The sequence below is a fragment of the Sitodiplosis mosellana genome, unplaced genomic scaffold (genome assembly GCF_009176505.1).
Source record: "Sitodiplosis mosellana isolate CC-2019 unplaced genomic scaffold, AAFC_SMos_1.0 Smas_scaffold_16, whole genome shotgun sequence".
Lineage (NCBI taxonomy): Eukaryota > Metazoa > Arthropoda > Insecta > Diptera > Cecidomyiidae > Sitodiplosis > Sitodiplosis mosellana.
Window position 1 is genome coordinate 464787 of NW_022595258.1, and position 22250 is coordinate 487036.

Sequence of the window (22250 nt, forward strand, 5' to 3'; positions counted from 1 at the left end):
ACTTTTCCGCAAAAACTCACCTCTGGACCCTCGAAAAACCTCAAATGCATGGCCAAAATTGACTTTATTTAGTCTAATTTTTGACGAGAAATCCAAATCTGATCATTAGATGCACATTAAATAGTGATTTGGTGGCTCTACAGGCTCGAATATACTCGAAAATGGCCAAAAAGTCGCCATTTTACGCTACATATAGCTGAACTAGTCCAGTTTTATTCGGATTTCCGGTTTCATTTGTATAGATTTATGTGATTTTTGTGTCGTAAACTGTGTCTATTTTAAGCAAAATGAGAAAATTACGTCCATGAGCTTCGGTTTAACAGTGATATTACCTCACTGAGCAAACAATTCCTACCTTTGCTGCCTTTAAACTTCTAGTATGATCCCTCACAAACATTTTGAGTGCCCTTATGACCAGATCAAGTGATGTGTTCATATATTTCTGGGCTCATATTCGGTTGGTTCAATTTCAGATCTTGAAAAATCGACTTTTGTTCAAAAAAATTCCAAGTATCCACATTTCATGGTTGGTGTCTTGGTGGAAAGTTATTTTTTCTCAAAAATATGGGCAGTCTTCTCAGACAAAAACTCCAAAAAGTGATTTTTTAAGGTACTTGTCGAACAAAAGCGACGATTTTTACGGATTTTGTTATGAAATTATCATTTTTTGTTCGAGAGGTACCTCAGAAAATCACTTTTTTGGGTAGGTAACTTAGTAAAACGTGTTCTTCTGTAAAAATATTGAGAGATACCAGTCTACAGCTCATAAAAGTGATTTTTTGAGGTACCTCTCGAACAAAAAATGATAATTTCACAACAAAATCCGTAAAAAACGTCACTTTTGTTCGACAAGTACCTTAAAAAATCACTTTTTTTTGTCTGAGAAGACTGCCCATATTTTTGAGAAAGAATAACTTTCCACCAAGACACCAGCCATGAAATGTGGATACTTGCAATTTTTTTGAACAAAAGTCGATTTTTCAAGATTTGAAATTGAACCAACCGAATATGAGCCCAGAAATATATGAACACATCACTTGATCTGGTCATATGGGCACTCAAAATGTTTGTGAGGGATCACATCAGAAGTTTAAAGGCAGCAAAGGCAGGAATTGTTTGCTCAGTGAGGTAATATCACTGTTAAATCGAAGCTCATGGGCGTAATTTCCTCATTTTGCTTAAAATAGACGCAGTTTACGACACAAAAATCACATAAATCGATACAAATGAAACCGGAAATCAATTCTACGTCAAAAATCAAGTAAAAATAGCTCTTCAGACGTTTCAAATTCGAATAAAACTGGACTAGTTCAGCTATATGTAGCGTAAAATGGCGACTTTTTGGCCATTTTCGAGTATATTCGAGCCTGTAGAGCCACCAAATCACTATTTAATGTGCATCTAATGATCAGATTTGGATTTCTCGTCAAAAATTAGACTAAATAAAGTCAATTTTGGCCATGCATTTGAGGTTTTTCGAGGGTCCAGAGGTGAGTTTTTGCGGAAAAGTAGCCAAAAAATGGATGCTTGGACGATTTTTGACCTACGAAGGCGACAAAATCGCGCTGGAATGATTCCAAACCGACTTATTTTTATGTAATTTTTCGCGATAAATCCAAATATGATAGTTTGAATGCAAGAAAAGGGGGTATTTTTCGAGATATTTCAACAAATACTCTGAAAAAATCATCAAAAAATGCTTCAGATAAAAATTGAGTGGGGATTGTGGGAATCAACTTTTCGGCATGTGTCCCAGAACAAAAGTTTCTTCTTTTGAGGTGCCTAAACGAACGCGCAGTGTCCATTTTTGAATTTGTACGATTTTAAAAATCGCACCACCCTAACTGTACATCAGCTGAATCCGATCGTAAACACGCAAAACACCAAATACCGATGGTAAAAACGGATTGAAATGATGGAATTTACAAGAGGTATAGTGCTTAATTTTTCATTTTATTCTGGTTTTTCAGACGGTAGTCCATTTATGACATTCAAGGAAAATCTGTCATAAAGCCGTAAGATACATATGTGTGCCAATGCATTGACTCGTGCACCGTTGGCTATTCTTCAGTGTCTGTCTCGAAAGCATCGTTCTAATTACCTTGCAAAAATTCACATTGTTATCTAGTCAAAACTAGCGAATGACAAAAAAAACATCATTCAGAGGTCAGAGCACTGAATATTGAAATCAGTTGTGTTTTCACTGTCGAAGTGATAACTTGTTCTTTCTGAAAATAGGCTGTTCACGAAAGAGAAAGGTTTGTGTTCGAACTTCGAATCAACTTTGAATCAAAGAATTTAATTTCTTGAAACGTTTCGTTTAGTTCACACAGTGTATTTCCCCAAATTATTCTAAAATAACTGAATCGATACGTATTTTCCTCACAGGATCCGTCGACAAAATGAAGATTACTGACATGAATCTCATCTGTCTCGAAGAGTGTTTCGAATATTTGGAGCTGGATGATCTATTAAGGGTGGCTGATTCGAACAAACGCCTGCGCAGAGCGACTGAATTTGTCTTCTCGCGAAAGTACGGCCAAAAAATCTTTCGACCTAGATATTACCATGGGGACCGCACTAAAAATGTTTTCAATAGAAAAAATATGGTTTCCATCAATGGAAGATAATTTAGATGTGTTTGGTTTCAGATTTACTCTTCATCTATTGCGTTGTTTTGGCCATTTAATTACTACATGGAGTCAGTTTATCCGGTTTGATAAAGGTCAACTACTTCGCACTTACCTAAATGAATATTGTGCCGAATCTTTGACCAAAATCCGTTTATACTTGAATGAGACTGAAGAGAACATATTAGATCAATTCGAAAAGCCATTTGTAAATGTACAAGAAGTTGAATTGGTTGACCATCACTCAACTAAAATCGGATGGTTAAAACACATATTTCCAAGTATGCGACGGCTCATCTATGAAGAAAGATATATCCCCTTAGGATATTACATTGAATCTATTGCTGATCATTTTCCTCATTTGGAACACTTGAAAATTCGATGTCTAAATGTATCCATGGAAAAATTGCGTATTTGTCGAGAAAATCGGAAAAGAGTCAAAAGTATCAAATCACTAAAAAGCTTGAAAAAATTAAATTTCATAAAATTAATGATGCAGAAAGTTAAATTGATGTGTTTTTGTCCTACGAGTCCTAATTTGACAATTGAAAAGAATGAACAAACCCACAAGATAAGAGGAAGACAAATATGGAATTCTGCTATAATTTCGCATTTTTTTACAGCAGTACATGAGCAGAAAAAACTTTCCATTCAGCCAGCCGATTGTAGCCTGTAAAGTAGCAAATGAAAGCTAGTTCATTTCCCTACATTCGTTTCCAAACAAGAATGTAAAAATATTCAGTGGTTTTATAGCTATAGCGTACTTCCTAGTATATTTCGAAGTGTATTTGAACCAATGGAAAACCTTGAAGAGCTCTATTTAGCAAACAATTTTACTTGCTTTGACAATTTCACCGGCAATAACATTCATTCGAAAAGTATAAAGAAATTCGATATTTATGGATATGGTGCAAAATATCCTTTTTCATTCGATCGACTTGAATCATTCACGCAAGACAATCAATCTATGGATGATTTCTGTGAGTTTATTGGTAGACATCCAACAATAGAAAAAATCGGAATCTTCTATCCTGATCGGAAATGGTCCATAATTATAATCCCACACCTTATCAAAGCATTACCATTACTAAAGAAAGTGAAAATTGTTCAGTTTCCAGTTTCGGTTGAAGATATGATTCATTTAGTGTCCGGTTTGAGGTTATTGCAAAAAATCAAATTTGTTCACAATTTACTCATGATTTAAGCGAAGAATTACAGGCACGATTAGGCGATGAATGGCAGGTGTCCTTACAGAAGTGTTCAACTGAGTTGCATGTTGAACGCTTCAAACAATATTCAAACAATCTCTTGAGCTAAGTCACTTAAATTTTGTTGCTCCAATTAGGATTGATTATGGCAACAAAAAATAATTCATTTTTAAATTTTCTCCACTAAACAATCCTATGGTTGTACCATATTATATGTCGATAAAAAAATCGATAATAAAAAATGTAAAAAAATATATAGAGGTATGGTTAATTTGGTTTTATTTTTATACTTTCCAATATTTAATAATAATATCCTATGCTATAGGTTTTTATTGCAGTTGTTTTACAATACGTTCATTTATGATGACGAAATACCACTATAAATGTTCGCTGGTTGCCGCGACTGAAGTCTCTCGAACGATGTTCAATGGGTCGTGGAAGGAAAAAGACGAGGTTTTGATAGTTGACACTTCGATCGAAACATTCAAGGAGTTTCTACAGCTCTTCTACCTCAGCCGTGTCAAACTGACGCAAGAAAATGTTGGTGCCGTGATGAATCTCGGCCAAAGGTACGATATCGAAAAGTGTTTAAGTGTTAAGCAATCGTTGAATATTCGCAACAGTAACATTCTTCGTCTAAACATTACTATTTAAATCTCAAAAATGATTTCCTTTTTTATTCTTATCGAAAAAAATATTCATATTCCCTTTTAAGACATACATTTAGGTTACAAAGTACTTTCAAGAGCTGACAAAATATTTCAATTTTCAATCAAGACTGAGTCGAATACAAAAAAAAAACAAATCGTAGCCCAAGTAAGCATTGATACAATTGCAAATTATTTACAATGTCTCTCTTTTGATGTGGTTTTGAGATTTTCAGTGAACTGTTCTGTACTTTGCCCGAATGAAGGATTGTTTACAGGATTACGGCGGCTCTGAAAAATTGAGCACTTCGGATCGTCAAAAGGTTTCTTTCTTTGTGGCATAAATTGGTTTGAATTCAATAAGAGATCACATTTTTTGCTAAACAGACTTGTCTGTTTGTCAATTTATTTATAATTTTAAGTCAACGTGAACACAATTTGCTATTGTATTTCTTCCTTCGTTTCAAGCCGCAAATTAATAATGAAAAAAATGTCCAAAGAACCGTGTTGAAGTGGAAATTGCTCCGACTCATTGCTCCATTGGATTTTGTGCATTGTTTGATTGCATTAGCTCATTCAATCATCTGAAAGAAATCTACCCAACAATATGGCATAACGTGTAGGTTTGCAATCGATTCAGTAGAACTTTCCTGCATTTCGGAACAAATCGAATCAAAGTGACAAGAAGAAGAAGTGTATTGAACAGCTTTCCATACACAGGTATGTATCAAACTAACTACTCGAAAAATGCAAAGAAATTTAGTTGTGTTTAAAACGTTTGATGTTAGGGTATTTGAAATACCGTATTTCAAATGATGCATATTTGGCAAAAGATGCATCAATCATATTCTGTTCTTCAATTCATGCATCTTTCATTTTTTTTTACAGATCAATCCCAAACACTTGCGCAATGAATGTTTTTTGTAGTGATATCCCGTCCACAATTTGCAAAAAGCTTTATTTAAACTCTGAATTGGCCGACGTACATTTCGTATTCGAGTCTGACGATGACGATGAACAAACTGAACGTGTTCCCGGTCACAAATTTCTTCTGATTACCGCGAGCGAAGTCTTTCGAACGATGTTCAATGGGTCGTGGAAAGAAAAAGACGAAGTGAAGATCGTTGACACTTCGGTGGAATCATTCAAGGAGTTCTTACAGTTCTTCTACCTTAGCCATGTCAAACTCACCGAAGAAAATGTTGCCAAAGTGACCTTGGCAAAATGTACGATGTCGAAAAGTGTTTGTCGATTTGCGAGGGATTCTTGAAGAACATCATCACATTTGACAACGTTTTCTGGTGCTATGGATTGGCGATGTTCTTCGGCCAAGGAAGCCTGAAGAAAATGTGCGAAGCACTCATCGGTATCAACACGAAAGCCGTGTTCAGATCAAACGCTTTTCGAACGTGTGACCGAAAATTAATGGTGAGTATTTTGAAGCTGAGATATTTGTCGTGTTCCGAGTTGGAGCTATTTGAAGCATTCGTAACCTGGATCTCGGTGGACAGTGATCAGAATGATTTGACCAAAGAGTTGGTACGAGGTAAATACGGTGATATGTTCCAAGACATTTGCATCGGATCGATCGAAGTGGAGGACTTGGGTGCATTCATCGGAAAGTACAAAATGCTATTCTCGAACGAAGAATATCTCGACATCGTTCAATTGATCACGGTCAGAGAGTACAGGTCGACGATCTTCAATGGGAATCGCAGGCAACGATACGACCAGCAACCATTGAATGCGCATTGCGGTGGTTTTACCACATGGCCGTACCATATCAAAAACGTCGAAACCACCACCTTTTCAACAACCGATCCACTTTTGTTGATAGAAGTCGCTTTCAGTTTGGTGTCTGTATGTCAGTACAACGGCTACTTTGAAACAGGTGACCTGCCAACTGACATGAAAATCGCTGAAGTGACTGATGCAGGAGGACCAGAAACCGTTTTGTTGGAAATGTTATGTGTATTGGAGAGCAAAGAATATTCATCGAATGTGTTGCCAAAACCGATTCTCGTCAAACCAGGCTTCTTGTACAGAATTCAGCTGAAACAAACTCCACCACCGAACTGCGTGACCAGCTCAATGGTGCATCCAAACGTTCGGTTGGAATGGGGTACCATCATTCAATTTTATCGGGACCCAACAATACAAACCGAACCAAATGCGGCATGTGGAATCATCGTGGGAATGAAATTCCATCAACTTCCTGGATATAGCAATTAAGCAATCGCCGAGTATTTGTGGCAGTAACATTCTTCTTCTGAACTCCACTATTGACATTCCGGAAATAATTTCTTTTTTTTATTCTTATCGAAATAATTGTTCATTGTCGCTTTCAAGACATACATTTAGTTTATTAGGTTCTTTCGAAAATTGACCAAATACTTCAATTTACAATCAATATTAGTTATATAACTGTGCCGACAGAGTCGAATACAAAAAAACGAATCGTAGCCTAAGTAAGCAATGCTTACTAAGCATTGATACAATTAATAATTTACAATGTCTCTCTTTTTGCTAATTTATCAAGAAATTTGTGTTTTGATCCAACCACAACAATATGGAAACAACTAAATTGAAATAAAGAGTCCCCACACTCCATTGTATATTTTGATGTGATTTTGAGATATTCTGTGTACCGTTCTATACTTTGCCCGAATGAAGGATTGATTACAGCGATTCTGAAAAAGTGAGCACTTTGGATCATCAAAAGGTTTCTTTCTTCATGGCATAAGTTGGTTTGGATTCAATAGGAGATCACATTGTTTTTACAACAAAGTTATGCAGAGCTCGTAAGATAATTGTAAATTTTTCTGTCATTCAAACAGTAGTCTTCCAGGAGGAACCCACAACGGATTTGCTAAATTTTATTGTCGTAAGTAGAGAGGGTGAGCTTGAGCCTAAAGACTGACTTAGGCCAATCAGTCATTATAGGCGCCCAAAATAGATTTTTTACATCATATTTCCTGGTCATAAATGTAAGTCACATTAGTTCTTGCATCGATTAGCCAATTTTTTCTTCTCCCGTTTGAAATCATCATTCACAAGCAGAACATGTACCTTGTACTATGTACAATAAAATTCTCTGAACGGGCATTATTTTTTGAGATAAAACCAAACAAAATTTGAAATGCGCATACACCAGGTAAAAATTATGGATAGTCTGGCGAAAAATATTTGCTAATAATGGTCGAGCTTGGACGAAGAAAGAAAGAAAAAGAATGAAAACTAATTTGCACGAATCTGGACCAATGCAATTGTCCCCCTTTATATAGTGAGTAAGGAATGTTAGTTTTTAGCGAAACAACCAAAAAAAGAATCCGTAATTTCACTCGAATGGCTTATTTGTTATCTTAGTTCCATTTTATACGAACTGAAAATCGGTTTTGGATTTTAGTGCCGTTCTTTCAACTAACTGTACACAATTATGTTGGTTGATCAATTCAATTGCGTTTCTAAACTAAATCAGACTGCTAAGAGGTAAGGAGCGAAGAAGGTTTTTCTTCATAATTTCAAAAAATCTGTGAAAATAATTAATAAAAAAGATTTTAGAATCATATCTTTGGGATAGACAAAAAAAGAAATAATTTTAATGGTTCATTTCTATCGGTTTATTTTTCACAGATCGAGTCCAACCTCTTCCACGATGAATATGTCAATCTATGTTCCACCCGTAGATGTTTTCGAAAGCGATATTTCGTTGAAAATTTGCGAAAAACTATATTTGAGTACTGATTTTACCGACGTTTACTTTGTTTTCGAGTCGGCTGATGGTCGCTCCGAACGTGTTCCAGCGCACAAGAATCTGCTTAGTTCCGCTAGCGTAGTCTTTCAAACGATGTTCAATGGACAGTGGAAAGAAAAAGACGAAGTGAAGATCGTCGACACTTCGGTTGAATCATTCGAGGAGTTCTTACAGTTCTTTTACCTCAGCCGTATCAAACTGACGCAAGAAAATGTTGCCTCAGTCATGAGCCTTGGCTAAAAGTACGATGTCGAGAAGTGTTTGTCGATCTGCACGAAATATTTGAAAAAGATCATTGCATTCGACAATGTTTGTTGGTGCTACGGATTAGCGATGCTATTCGATCAAGACGATCTTAAGGAAATGTGTCAAGCGGTCATCGGTCTCAACACAAAAGCCGTGTTCAGATCAAACGCGTTCCGAACGTATAATCGCAAAGCGATGGCGAGTATTTTGAAGTTGAAATATTTGTCATGTTCCGAGTTTGAGCTATTTGAAGCATTCGTAATCTGGATCATGGCGAACAGCGATCATAATGATTCGACCAAAGAGTTGGTACGAGACAATTATGGTGAAATGTTCCAAGACATTCGTATCCAGAAACAGTACCAGAAAATTGCGTCACGGATGTAACAGTGAAGCCATGTGTTCAATTGGACTCTGGTACGCTCATTGAATTTTATCAGGATCCAATTGAATCGAATTTAGCTCGAGGTCTTCTCTTGGGTCTCAAATTCTATAAAGTTCCAGGGTATCATAAATAAAATCTTTCTAATATCTTCCGATCAGACAATTGTATACTAATTTTTGAAGATTTTCTATCCAATTTGATTGTGAATGTTTGAAAATGCATTTTTTTACTGGAACATACCGAACAATTCAAGTATTTTTGTTTTTGAATATTTTTTTTTGATCAAATCGACTATCTAATTAGTTTCAACTTACTGTGACAATTCACAGCCAAATGACTGCCGTCGAAAACAAAATTATAACAGACGATTTCGCTTCTTCATGACAACTCTCCAAGTCGATTGTTTCAATCTTGAAATCAAACTGATTATGAATACCAATTGCACCAATATTTTAAATGAGAAATCAAAATTGAACCTTTTCGCAAGTCACGTACCCAAGAAAATGTACACTTTTTGAGATAAAGTAGTTAAAAATTGTCACCTCTGTTTACTTCAAAAGACCTTTCAACCATTTTTATTTTTATCTGCAAAGTCACGTATTTATGACTTGAAAATGAGGCAAACGAAGGTGATTTATTTTTAAACAAAATAAAAATAAAATATAGAAATAAATAAATGGTGAAAGCCTGTGGATATTCTTACAAAAATGAATCGATAACAGAAAACGAGGTTCGATACATTTATATCAGCTTATTTTCCATCAAAAATTGTACAATGCGAATCGAGTTGAAAGTGGAAATGTTTCAAAAAATGGAAATTTTTCTGAATGTGCCATTCTCGACATTTCGATGGTTTACAATCTCCATAAATAATTCAATGCAAAATAAATGTCATTTGTATTTTGAATCATTCAAAAATATAGCATTGGTAACGTCAAGTGTTTTTGAATTTTGAATTGAATTAAAATTTTAAAGCGTTTAAAAAAATTAATGCGAAATAATTTTGATCGAACAAGAAAGTGCAAGATTGAAAATAAAAAAGTAATAAAAATAAAACGTCTTTTTAATCCACATTCAATGGTTTTCATTTTTAGATCAATGAATGCCACTGTGCAACTGTGTCCCAATTTTCGATAAATGAAAGAATTGAGCTGTAAATAGGTTTTGTCACAATTTAAAAATATTCCAACAGCAAATAAGTAAAAGAAGAAAGTCCGATGTCAATGACGGTTCATCGCTTCCATCATTTAAAAAAAAAGAAAGAAGATCATTAAAAAAAAGAGAAGAAAAATCGTTAAAATTTTTGTAATAAATTACTTATTTCCAAATGTCACACGTACATTTTTGCACGGATGTACGTTTTTTCTGGTCTGACAGAGGTGTATTTCATTTCATTGAGTTGCTTTTTAAAAAAGTCTGTTGAATTTTTAATTTTTTTCAAGTATTTCAATTTGCAGCGATCAAATAATTTCATATTTATTTTTAATCGACCTGACAAGATCATTTTTTTTACCCATCAAATCAATCACAGCCCCTAATTTGCCATTATCAAGTTTTTGCCCATTATTGCCTTTAAATTGTTTTCGTAAGGTCCATTTTGATCAATGCATTGTTTGTATTCGCTATTAAGTCTTAATCACAGACACTTTATTCAAATAGGACAATTTATTTTGAACAAAATGGTAATTTTCTATTTAATTGACTAAATATGTGTTAAGGCTGATAAAACATTAGAAAATATTTTTTTTTCCTAATGATTTTTTTCTGAATTTTATTTTCTAATTTTTTTCTTCTCATTTTTTTCTTGAAAATCGCTTATTTTTATCATTCGAATTCAGAAAAAAAATTATTCTACTGCAAATTGTCATTCCATTTTAATTGTATGTGAATAAAATATGATACCTTTAAAATGAGAATTATACGCAGTCATTTTATTTTGAAAGTTTTTTTTAACTTAATTTTTGTTAATTTGAAATGATCGTTTTTTAATCGTTCAACTAATTTACGTTGGAATCAATGGAAAAATGAAATTAATTTTAATGTTCTTTTGCTCTGCAAATAGATACCGTTCACGGTATGTTTGATTTTTCGCTTCTTAAATGTAAATTCTAATTCGGATGTTAGATTTTTTCACGATGTATGCGTTTTATGTATGTAATTTTACGTTCGGCTATTTGGCACAATGACAGAGATTATGCGTATTTGGCACGTAGTTCTCCTACCAACAGCTGGCTTATGGTGTTGTTGCTGTTGGCTGATGTCATCAGAGCCAGTTCAGCAACGAATTTCTTGCTGTTGCCCTCTTCCATTTGAATACCTTTGATCTCGGCCATGAACGATTTGTCAGCCGTCAAATCGATGAAGTAAGCGCAATCGTCCTTGTTCCACACTTTCTGAAGTGGTTGAATATCTGCCAAAAAAGAAGAAAAATTCAATTAAACGATCTATTTTGTGAGGGAATTTTATTCAGTTTGATTTGTGTAATTTTGTTTGGTTTGTTATATGAAATGGGAAAAAAGTTCTTTGAAGAGGTACTCTAAAGGAACTTCGAAGAACTGCAATTGCAAATTGACAATTTGCAACTTATTGGCAATAAGTTATTGCAATGCCAACATGCCGAATTTTCCCGTACTGAAAAAAGTCATTTAAAACGTTCAGAATGAAATTGAACAATAGTGCAAACAAAAAAATCATTTGTATCTTACTTGACCCATTGAAAATATTAATTCTTTAGAAGAAAAAAAAAATCAAAATTAAATTACCATACAATCGTGCCGGGAAGACCATTTGTTGATTTTCATGATAAGCCGGTGGCAATGCTCGTAGTACATCGATGCTGATCTGAGCGATATTGCCGGAGTCCCACATTTGAACCACAACCAACTCGTTTGAAATGCCTTGTATTTTGACACTGAAACATCGAGATAAACAGATAGATTGAATTTTCATGGCTAACACAGCAAAAAAAATATTTTCATTTTAAAAAAAATTAAGCCAAAAATCGAAAATGCTAGGAAAAACCAAAATTATATGGAATTTTTTTTAAATGAAAAATCGAGAATTTTTGGGTAAATAGGAAGTCTGGGCCATTCACAGAGCCTATGTGTCACGTGAATAGAAAAAATGTTTGCAGCCACACGACTCTTGCAAGACTTTGCAGTGTGAAGACTGGCGAGTGTTTGACGAATCTTCCATATGAATTCGTGAACCACTGAGCCAGAGTATGTAAAATAGAATGCATGCAATTCTGACATATCACTAGCTTGTGTCAGCTACAAGTACCGTGTGTACTCGTAGATTTGCCAAGTTGGAAAATACCAACCAATTTCTGTGCTACGATTCACAGCGACTCGTGTTAAAATTTCCATGAGTTTCTTCGAGCCTTCATACGAACTATGTGAGCCTTCTTTGACACTCACGACGACAAATAAACCCCTCGTAGAAAATGTTAATTCTAGAGATTTGATCTGACTCACCGGTGCCAATAACCATCTCCTAATCGACCAGCATAGAAGTGGTTTAGCTTGATGTCGCATTTCGACAGAATTTTGTCCGATTTTTCACACTCTTTCCATAGTGAATGCATCATCTTTTCGTATTCTGGCTTATCCACCGCCAGACGAACCTAATGAATGACAAAAATTCTATGTTAGTAGGTCAAATATGCCAACTATTGAAGCTAATGTGTAAATCCAAATAATGGAATTGGAAAATTGAATAGAAAAAGCTTTTGAAAAAAAAAAATTACAAATGAAAAAACAGAAACCATTTCTTAAACTAAAAATGTAAAAATCCTTTGTGCCAAATTTTTACAATGGTTTCAATTTATGTGAAAAAAAATCTGATCTGAATTATGGCGTATAATTAAATGCAATTTTAAAATTTCCCCAAAACTAGTAAAACAATCCAAAAAAATATGTCCGGCATTTTGAGTGGCTTACAAAAAAGTATGACGGATTGAGCGCAGTGATGACTTCAACTTTGTAAATTTGGTTGCAGTTTGGCTTCGGATGCAACGGCAAATCGGCTTCAATCTTTTCCTCTTTTTCGTCGGAGCTAAGTGAGTCATCGCAATCGGTTAACACAGCCATTTCGGGTGAACTGTAACGAAACATTTTAAATTTTACTTTTTTTCTCCTTGGATTTTGTTTCATAACATTCTCAATCAAAACTAACTTTTCTATGCGAATGGAATCGTTGATTTTGCAAAACAGGTTGCCAACATGTTTCCAAACATCAACCGCTGGAACTTCGGATCGATCAACGGATTTAATTAAAACGGTTTTCTGGCAGCACAGCAATTCTCGCAGTCGGTCAACAACCTGTGGTGTGTATTCTTTCGAATGGAATCCATTCAGTTGCACAACAATCGATTGTGGTGGATATTTGCTGAGTGCTGTACTAAGCCGTTCCAATTTGTAGATATGTTCATATTCGACATATTTGATGTGGCCATAGTCCACCAATTGGCAATGTACCGAATTCTTTCGTGGCATTTGAGATGGCAAAATTATGGCACGATACCATCGCTTGTCGGTGATATCAAAGATCAGTCGTAGTGCTTTTGATGTGCCATCATGCAATTCGTTGGTATCCACACGGAATGCTTCGTTGATGCCATTGTGTGTCAGTCGATGGATCAATTGCTTAATGTGATGCATTTCTTTGCTGTTGTGGAGTCGACAGTAAATATTTCCAATGTCGGCGACATGTGTCACATGAACCACAGTCGATTGATTCTGCTCCAGTTGTGGTGGTCGCAGTTTTGCGCAAATGTTTCCCAAAATTTCCTTGTTCATATTGACATCTTCTTCCTTCGACACATCAAACAGCATCACATTGACTTTAGCGATCGAATTTGCTTCCAGCTGTGCCTCGTACTGCTCTTTTGTTGACTTTATTTTGGCCAAAAATTGCTTATCACTCAAGCATCTGACCACTTCTTCTTGTGCCACGGAATTTTCAGCGAAATCTTCGAGATTAAATAAACTGAATTGAATGGCCTGTGGTGGGATTTGCATCAGTTCACGGGGAATTTGATAGAATTTCAAATCAGATGAATCCAACAATGACAGCCATTCTTCGAACCCATCATCGATGTAGAAACACAAGGCCGACTTCTTTACATTGTCAACTTTTTTCACTTGGATTCGATATACCGTAACTGTGGGATGGTTCGAGTCCTCTGCCGTTTCATGAGCCGTCAAATAAATGCCACCAACAATTACGGTTTCACTTATTTCTGGATGGATTCCACGCGACAACTTTTGTTCAATCTTCTCAAAATCGCGGTTCAAGTCGTCCTGAGAGAGGAAAAGGGAGAAAACAACGTGTTCGTAATACAAGTCATGGGGTTTTACATGAACATTGAATGGAATTTTGTGGAATTTTTTACAATTTTCATCCCGTTTACTCAAACAATGTGTAAAATGTGCATCACTGTTGATACAATTTTGAAAATTGAGAACTTTTCGTATGTAAATGTTCAAGTTGCAACCAAATCAAATGAACAACTCTTGAAATTTTTGAACAAAAAAAGAAAGTCCAACAGTTTTGATCGAAATTTACAGCAAAAAAAATGAAATTTCCAGTTTGTTCAACTCAAAGATTCACACCTCAAATTTTGTCTCGAAGATTTACATCCAATTTTTTTCCACAAATGAAAACGAAATATTTAAAAAGAAATTAAATTAACTAAACTAACATTCAGGGTTTTAAAATACACCTTCAAATCCCAAATTTTCTCCATTCTCAATGGGAACTTACCAAATATTCGGAATCAGACAACTGACCCCAAACACAAACGGTTGATGCCACCCAAGTCACATCGATTTTCCATGTTGCATCATGCCACGGCAATTTAATTTTGCCCATCTCAGGCCATTCACTCTGTTGTGGAAGTGGATCCTCGTTGCTGATCATGGATCGTGGTCCCACGACGGGCTCTATGACTGGTTGAGCCTTTGAATTCGGCGACTGTTTGAAAATGATTTCATATGGATGTTGGCTGCCAATCGAGAACATTTGCGGTCGATTTTGGATGATAAATTGCCAGCCTGTGGGCAGCGATGTGTCGTACTTTTGCCTAAGAGAAAATCAATTGAAAATTAATCCAAATGGCTTTGTTTGTGGCACAAATCATGAAACTGTTTGAAAAGACCATTGGATATGTTTTATTTTGTTTGAAATTCTTTCCACACCCAAGAAAAAAACTATCCAGGCAATTGCCAAAAAAGCAACTTTCAAATTCTACCAAATTCCAAATTCGAACAAGAATTGCATGCAAAACACTTGTCTACTCACTCAAAAATGTTCGGCAAATACTTCAAGAAAATGCCATTGTCTGCGATACAATCGAAAATCTTCTGTGCAATTTCTTCGTCTGACTCTTGCGATTCGGGACGGTCTTTGATGTTGGACAAGGCTACACTGGCGGCAGCGTCTTCAGCATCGGACTCTTTCGCATAATCGAACGGAAGCGTTGAAAATGTAATGCCATCGACTGTGACCAATCCTTCGAACTTCTTGAATTGTGACTGAACTGTATCGTATTTCGGTGGGTCGTAACCTCTTTGTTTGCAGGCCAAATTAAGCGCTACTTTCGGATTTTTCTTATCCAAGCCATCCAGATAGCTTTTGGAGATCTGCTTTGAATTGAAATTCATAGTTATTTTGTGTTTGAAAATGGATTTATCCACTGATTGCCTCTAAAGTATGGCTTCAATTGGCTTCTTCTCATTGAGATTAGAAAAAATTGAAGAAAAAAAATGTACCCGAAATACATACCTTTTCCGCGATGGCATCAATGTCATTGGCTTGTTGAACGGGTTGTGATTTCATCGTCACAAAATCAACAGTGTCTGTCTGTTTGGCCACAGGTGCTTGTGCTACTGGCTCGGGTGTCGGTTTCACAATCAGTCGTGCATTAATATTTGGCTTAGATTTTGTGGCTGATTCGTCTACTTTACTGCCCAATCGTTTGAACACCGATTCTCGCTGTGAATCAACACTGTCGCTAAGCCAAAGTTGCGACACTGTATTTTGCTTCGGCTCAACTTTTGGTGGCACATTCGAGTTCTGTTGGCTCAAAATTCGTCGAATATTCGGATTCGATAGATTGATTTTTGGTACCAAAGGCACTGGTTTTGGCATAGACACAGGAACTAGACCTGGACGTTTGTCCTCTGATGTGATCGGTTTTTTTGGCTGAATGTTGGTACTTTTTACCGGCGGCGTTTGATCCCAAAGATCATGTTTCCACACACCATCGGGTAAAACCAGTTTGGCTTGTGTTGGAACTGTTGGAACTGTTGGAACAGTTGGAACTGTTGGAACTGTCGCAACGTCCGGCTTAGTCAAATCGATCACTTCAGTCAGCGTCGCCGGTGGAACACGACTCCGGATGTTATTCGCTGATGTTATATTTGCCATTGGTTGGCGCTGAGCGGTCTGAAGTTGATAGAGAGCACGATTTACATTATTGATAGTCTCTTGGGTTCGTAGCAATGTCAGTAGTGATATACTTTTGGCAATAACAGCCCCGGCCACTTGTTGAAGGAAATGGTTCACCTAAAAAATTTTCCAAAAAAGAATTCCGAAAAGTCAATTTTCCGAAAACTCGATTTTTTAGGGAAAATTAATTTTATTTTTATTTTTGAATGACTATTTGTATTTGAAAAGGGGAAAAAAGCATAAACAGTCATAAAAATCAAAATAAGTTTTATTTTCCTTGAAAAATCGATTTTTCGGAAAATTGACTTTTCAGAATTTTATTTTTACGGAAAATTTTAGGTGAACCAATGAAATGATTTACCTGTTGTTGTTGTTGTTGTTGTTGTTGTTGTTGTTGCGATAGATTCCGTACTTGGGATGGGAATTGAACTTGTGGTGGGACTTCAAGCCGTTTCTGCGGCTGTGACTGCTGCTGTGACCGTGGCGGAGCTCGCGATTGTGGCTGAACACGTGGCTGATACTGCGATTGTGATCGAGTTTGCGGTTGCGATTGAGCCTGAGTGAAAAAAAGCAACTGAGTTTAGGTTTTTGGATCTTTCATTCAAGGATTCATACATGAACTATCAGAACAATTCGATTTTTTGGACCAAATTTCGATAGGTAACTCAAGAAATCGTGAAAAATTAAAAAGCAAACTTAAACTGGGACCTTATTTTTTACAAAAAAGTTGTTGAGATTCAACGTTTTGCGTGCACTTCGATACGATTTCCAGAAAATTTTGCCTCCAATTTTCATTTAAAAACAGATTAAAATTTGGATGGTTTGATGCAAAAAGTTGTTCAATTGGCCCAAAATTCACTACAATTTATCAAACTATCACGAGAAAACATCGAATTTTTCCACTTGTTTCAAAACTGTTTCCTCGCGAAAATTTAATTATTTTCCACCGAAAATTTAATTTATTTGCAAAACATTCAATTTTACCGGCTAAAAAAAACTATTTTGTGGCAAAAAATCACTTTTACTTATGGAAAAATCACTTCTTTCCACAAAAAATGAATAGTAGCTTCTGAGAAAAAGGTGTTCTTATGCCAAAACATGCCGTATGTTCCACAAAAAATGCGTAATTGACACCTCTCGCTACACAATATCACTGTTTCCTCTGTCTTTAATGCCAACATCTCACTCATTCCGATATATTCTTCATGAAAATAAGGCGTCAATTCAACTTACCTTCGAATAAGCCGTATGATTCCAATTGTTGTTGTCCAGCTGGATGTTGCGTCGCGGTATGAATGGCGCCGGTTTGGCGCTCTTCTTTCTTTTGGCGCGATTCTGTGAACTAACCAATGCAGTGATGTGTATGGAATCGGCCGCGAGTCTGGCACGAATGTGGAAACCGTCTTGTGTGTTCATCAGTTCGAATTCATTGGTTGACTTCAAAAAGTCAATGAAGGTACGAAAGCCAAAATCTCGGAAAGGAACGGGATAGCCTTCCATCTCCTTGAAATCGCGCCACAGCTGTTTTTCCAGCAGCCCATTTTGTGTGGAATTGAGCAAACTGCGTAATGTTTTCACCACATCGGTTTGGCTTGGCGGCATTTTGTCGCGGATCAAATTACACGACTTTGCAACGAAATCAGTGTCAATTCAATTGGCAAAAATGATTTTTTTCTCGTCGACGACTGTCTTTGGCCAATTGTATGGCTTTCGTGCTTGTGCACACAAAATGTATGCCAATGAAATGTTAGGTTAAGTGTCAACGCCGGTGTCGCACAATTTGCACAATTTTCTCTTTTTTTCTGCCAAATCAGTATCTGATCACAATGTAAACGCTTTGAAAACACTTAATGAACGCGAATCATTCGATTATTCGTATGAAAAATGAAATTTTCCCGAAAAAACCATTCGAAACACGGATTCCAATCACGTTGTGGTATTTTGCGTGCGAAATCAATGACAGCTCGGAAACAAATGAACACAATACGATGTGTTTGGCGCGCTAATCATGTTGAACACGAGTGAACAATGCTTTTGATGCTGCACATTGATACACGGAACGAGAGCAATGATAGACGATGGTTGGCGTCGTGTGTGGTCTAGTTGTCTCGCTTACTCCTTATGCATCACACGGATCAATTTCATCACTCACACAAGCTCTTGTTCGCTGTGATAGACACGCTGCAACTTTTTTTCGTTGATGCTCGCTGTTCGGGGTTTGACATTTTATTGCGTCGCTACCACCATCTCGTGTAAATAATCAGCAAAGCATGAACCAATTTGATGCGCGAATAAATTTCGGATTATTTAAGAAGAAATTTCTTCCTATTGAACTTTTTTTCGGCCGAAAAAATCCGGATGAAATTTTGCGAAAGAAATTTAATTTTTCGGTGCTGATCTCCAACAATTTATCGTACAATGGAAATATGCTGATTAAATCCACGCCCAATCGTGGGCATTTGGTGTTCATTTTCGAACTCGGTGTTCGAATTTGAAGATTTTTTTTTTCAAATCCATAATGAACTTAGCTTGAATGACCGATGAGAAGGAGAAAAACGTCAAGTTTTTAATTGGAAACGAATTATATTGATACTCATGTTAATACCACGGTACTAGCAATGCAATTGAATAAATAAATGACGTTTGGCTTGTGAATTCGATTTGAATGCCATGAAATCTATTCTCTAAAAAAATTTCTTGGCAAATTTCAGTACTTTTTTGCATTCATCCCTCGTCTTCGCCAGATGTTTCAGAAATTGCTTTAGTTTTTTGAATTTTTCATTCGTTTTTTCCTCTGGCAACTTATTCAACTCGTTCATTTGCTTCAACATGACACTATCCAATTCTATCTCAAGTATTCTGCGGAAGTGTTGATACGACTGAATAGAGAGTTGATCCTTGCCCATTTTCCTTGATGCAAACTAGAATAACAAATGATTTGTTAGAGCAATTTGAAACAAATTGGATTGAACAATTGAAACAAGAGTTATTTTTAAATCTCACGAAAATCTATTCAAACCCACCTCGTCCAGAGCCTCTTGCTTTGAGTTCAAGAACAAATCGATGAATTGATTGCCATCCATGTGTGAATTATCAAGCTCCAGCTGCATTTTATTCGTAAATGATACAATAATTTCCGTACTTACGGTTTGACTATGTGAATTAGCTCGTTGCTGGAATGAAAATTTTGTATCGTTTTTCTGGTTCAAACGAATGACAGTACAGAGTGCTCAGCGTTCAATCAAAACTTGTATGATGATGTAGTGTGCACTATTCACTACAGACTTGAATGACTAGTGAATGCGACGGAGTTTTGGTCACAAAAAAATTGAAATCGCATCGACCAAAGGGAAATTTTCTATAATTTTTTGGATTGTGTACTCACCAGAAAATGTTGACGTTTCTCTTCATTTTTCTGTTGGAATTTGGCTAGTTTTTGTTCAATGTTTGCGTCTACCTTATGTTGAACTACGGTTTTTAGCACATTGTCACCGGATTGTGACTGGAACTGAATAAAATATTTTCGATTTAAAACACCGGTGTATTGAAATATTGGATTGAAAATTGGTGACGACCATGAGAAATATTGGATAGGCAACTAAGGGTTAGACACAAACTCAACAAACACTCAGCGATATCACTTACTCTTGACTTTGTTCACTATAATATGCGCAGTGCGCACAGCAGCACGGCACATATTCTACGGAGAACTGTCAAATTCTTCCAGACTAAGTGTTATGAGTTTATCGTATTGAAATTTAAAATGCATGGATGTTTAGTGCACACAATGCTACTCGCTATGTAATGAGGCAAATGCGTAAAACTTGTACGATGATAATGAGAAACCGTGTCTATCCGTTGGTTTAGCCCCAGAAGAGTAGTGCTAAAGATAGACAATTGTAAAACAAACCCGTTGAATGGATTCATTCTTCGAGTTTTGATACAGTATCCTGAAACCATCCTCGTCAAAATACTCGATTTCATTGAGAGAATGCCACATTGAGTTGCTGTACTGTTGCAAACAATGGTCATATAAATTCAGCACGTAGCTCAGCGCATGTTGCAAATCGTTCAAGTCATATTTAAGTCGCTCACGAGAGTTCTTTGCGAAGTCAGAGTCACCCATCTTCCGAGAATCAAACTGAGAAATAATGATTTGATCAAACTGCGAACTCAAACTTTACGATTAAAAATTTTAAAAAAAAATAGTGGACCCAAAAGTGATTTTGTTCATCACTTGGCCATGTACCTCTTGTAAAGCACTCTCTTTTGCTGACTGAAACATAACATTCAAGTAAGAATGGTTCAATTCAGAACTGGAGTTTTGTATTTCTTCCATCATTTTTCTTTGGACTGATCCATTTATTTCTTCGCTTAGTCTTTCATTGAGCAAATTGGCATTTATCTGGAGCAATACAACAAAAATAAAATTATTTTTCACAGCAATTTTCCGCATGAAATCATTGACATGAAATCTATTCTGTAGAAGAAATGAAGAAGTCTTACGATATAATCCACTCGCTTTCTCTCGTTTTGCTTGTAAAACTCAGCGAACCGTTGTTCAGTGTAACTTTCGATTTTCTGCTGAAAAGAAGCTCTGAGCTCGTCACCACCAAGCCTTGGTATTCTGTGAAACTATTTAAAATGGATATGTGATGAATTTGAAACGGATCAAATCTGTACTTTGATTCAATGTTTTTCAGTTGAAAATGTCTAGATTAAATATGTAAAGTTTGAATTCCAAACCTTCGCCATAGACTCATTTTTCACGTTTGAATGCAGATTATTGAGTTCAGTTTCCGTAAAATATACTTCATTTCCTGCGATTGATTTGTTCATTGATTCACTGTAAAACCGCAAACAATCGTTGGAGACTATTGAATGACTTGCTTCGGCCGTTGCCTGTTTCATTGGAAACAAACGAATAATTTTTAATTAACAAATGATAAACGTTGCTCTTCAAAAAATGATAAAAATGAACTTCTTTCTCCAGAAAAAAAACAACAACTCAACATACCATCAAAACCGTCATTGGCTGTGGCAAATCACGTTCTTCAAACATATTTGCATAAGCTTGTAAAAAGTGTATCAAATCACGGGCTCGAACTTTCTGTCCATTGATTCTTTTTACGATAAGATTTTCCGGAGAAAAGATCATTCGCACCAATTGCTTCAAATACTCAATGAACTCAGGTGCAATGTGTTGCAATTCCCCGGTAAAATTGTGGTCAAGATCTGCATTCAATCCGGGATATGGCATCAAAAATGCGCTAATTGCATCAAAACTCATCGCTATACGTTTTTTCAATCTATTCATTTCGATCGTATCTTCACATTTACAAGTGAGAGTTTCATTGACTATTTTCTGTGCATCTCCGTACGGCGTTTCTTGTGGTTTTTCCCAGTCTCGCACTATGAACAACACTTTTTGAAAGTGTTTTTCATTCGTCTGCTCGAAGGCCAATCGTCCATATTCAGTGAACAGTTCCAAATGTTGTAGGTCTTTATCACGAATGTCCCATGAATTGTTCATCCTTAGATTGTAGCATTGAACTGACGACAGCATCATGCTCAAAGCAAAAGTCACCGTATAAACGTGTAATCGGCTTCGATCATCAAACATGCCTTGTGTATCGAGCAGTATGATCGCAACTCGATCACCACTTGGGAAATCATGTGTAAAAATTTTGGACCACATCCATATGCCCGTTGTTTCTGGCCTTCGACCTTTTCTCCACGCAAATCCCGACAATTTACTACTATTTGTGGTCTTTCCGAGCCAATCGGTCACATTGTGCTTTTTATACTGTACAAAAAGTTGAATAAAGTCAACAATGAATTCAGTTTGAGTGAAAAATTCGATTCATTGACAAAAAAATCAAATTTTTCCGTTGATTACCTGGGCATTGAGAAATCGAATGAAAAAGT

General features: G+C 36.2%; 1 protein-coding gene and 1 long non-coding RNA gene across 5 annotated transcripts; both read right to left on the reverse strand.

Moving 5' to 3' along the window:
- Positions 1–10488: 10488 nt before the first annotated feature.
- On the reverse strand, positions 10489–19990 carry LOC129568113 (uncharacterized). 4 transcript variants are annotated; one of them, XM_055445676.1, is made up of 12 exons: positions 19708–19990; positions 19346–19495; positions 17556–19243; positions 16684–16878; positions 15657–16319; positions 15174–15514; positions 14637–14955; positions 13047–14173; positions 12812–12971; positions 12347–12495; positions 11633–11781; positions 10489–11280 (listed from the first exon to the last, which is right to left on the reverse strand). In XM_055445676.1, exons 3-12 carry the CDS (start codon positions 17922–17924, stop codon positions 11063–11065), a joined length of 3690 nt encoding a protein of 1229 aa, XP_055301651.1. In that variant the 5' UTR covers positions 17925–19243; positions 19346–19495; positions 19708–19990; the 3' UTR covers positions 10489–11062. The 4 variants fall into 4 exon arrangements, with proteins under 4 accessions (XP_055301651.1, XP_055301649.1, XP_055301648.1 ...); XM_055445674.1 differs by having other exon boundaries at positions 15657–16439; positions 19708–19976; XM_055445673.1 differs by lacking the exons at positions 19346–19495; positions 19708–19990 and having other exon boundaries at positions 15174–15517; positions 15657–16439; positions 17556–18548.
- A 216-nt stretch (positions 19991–20206) lies between these two features.
- Positions 20207–20959, reverse strand: LOC129568125 (uncharacterized). Its single transcript, XR_008687908.1, has 3 exons — positions 20829–20959; positions 20572–20727; positions 20207–20463 (listed from the first exon to the last, which is right to left on the reverse strand). It is a non-coding gene; the product is annotated as an uncharacterized LOC129568125 (long non-coding RNA).
- Positions 20960–22250: the final 1291 nt, after the last annotated feature.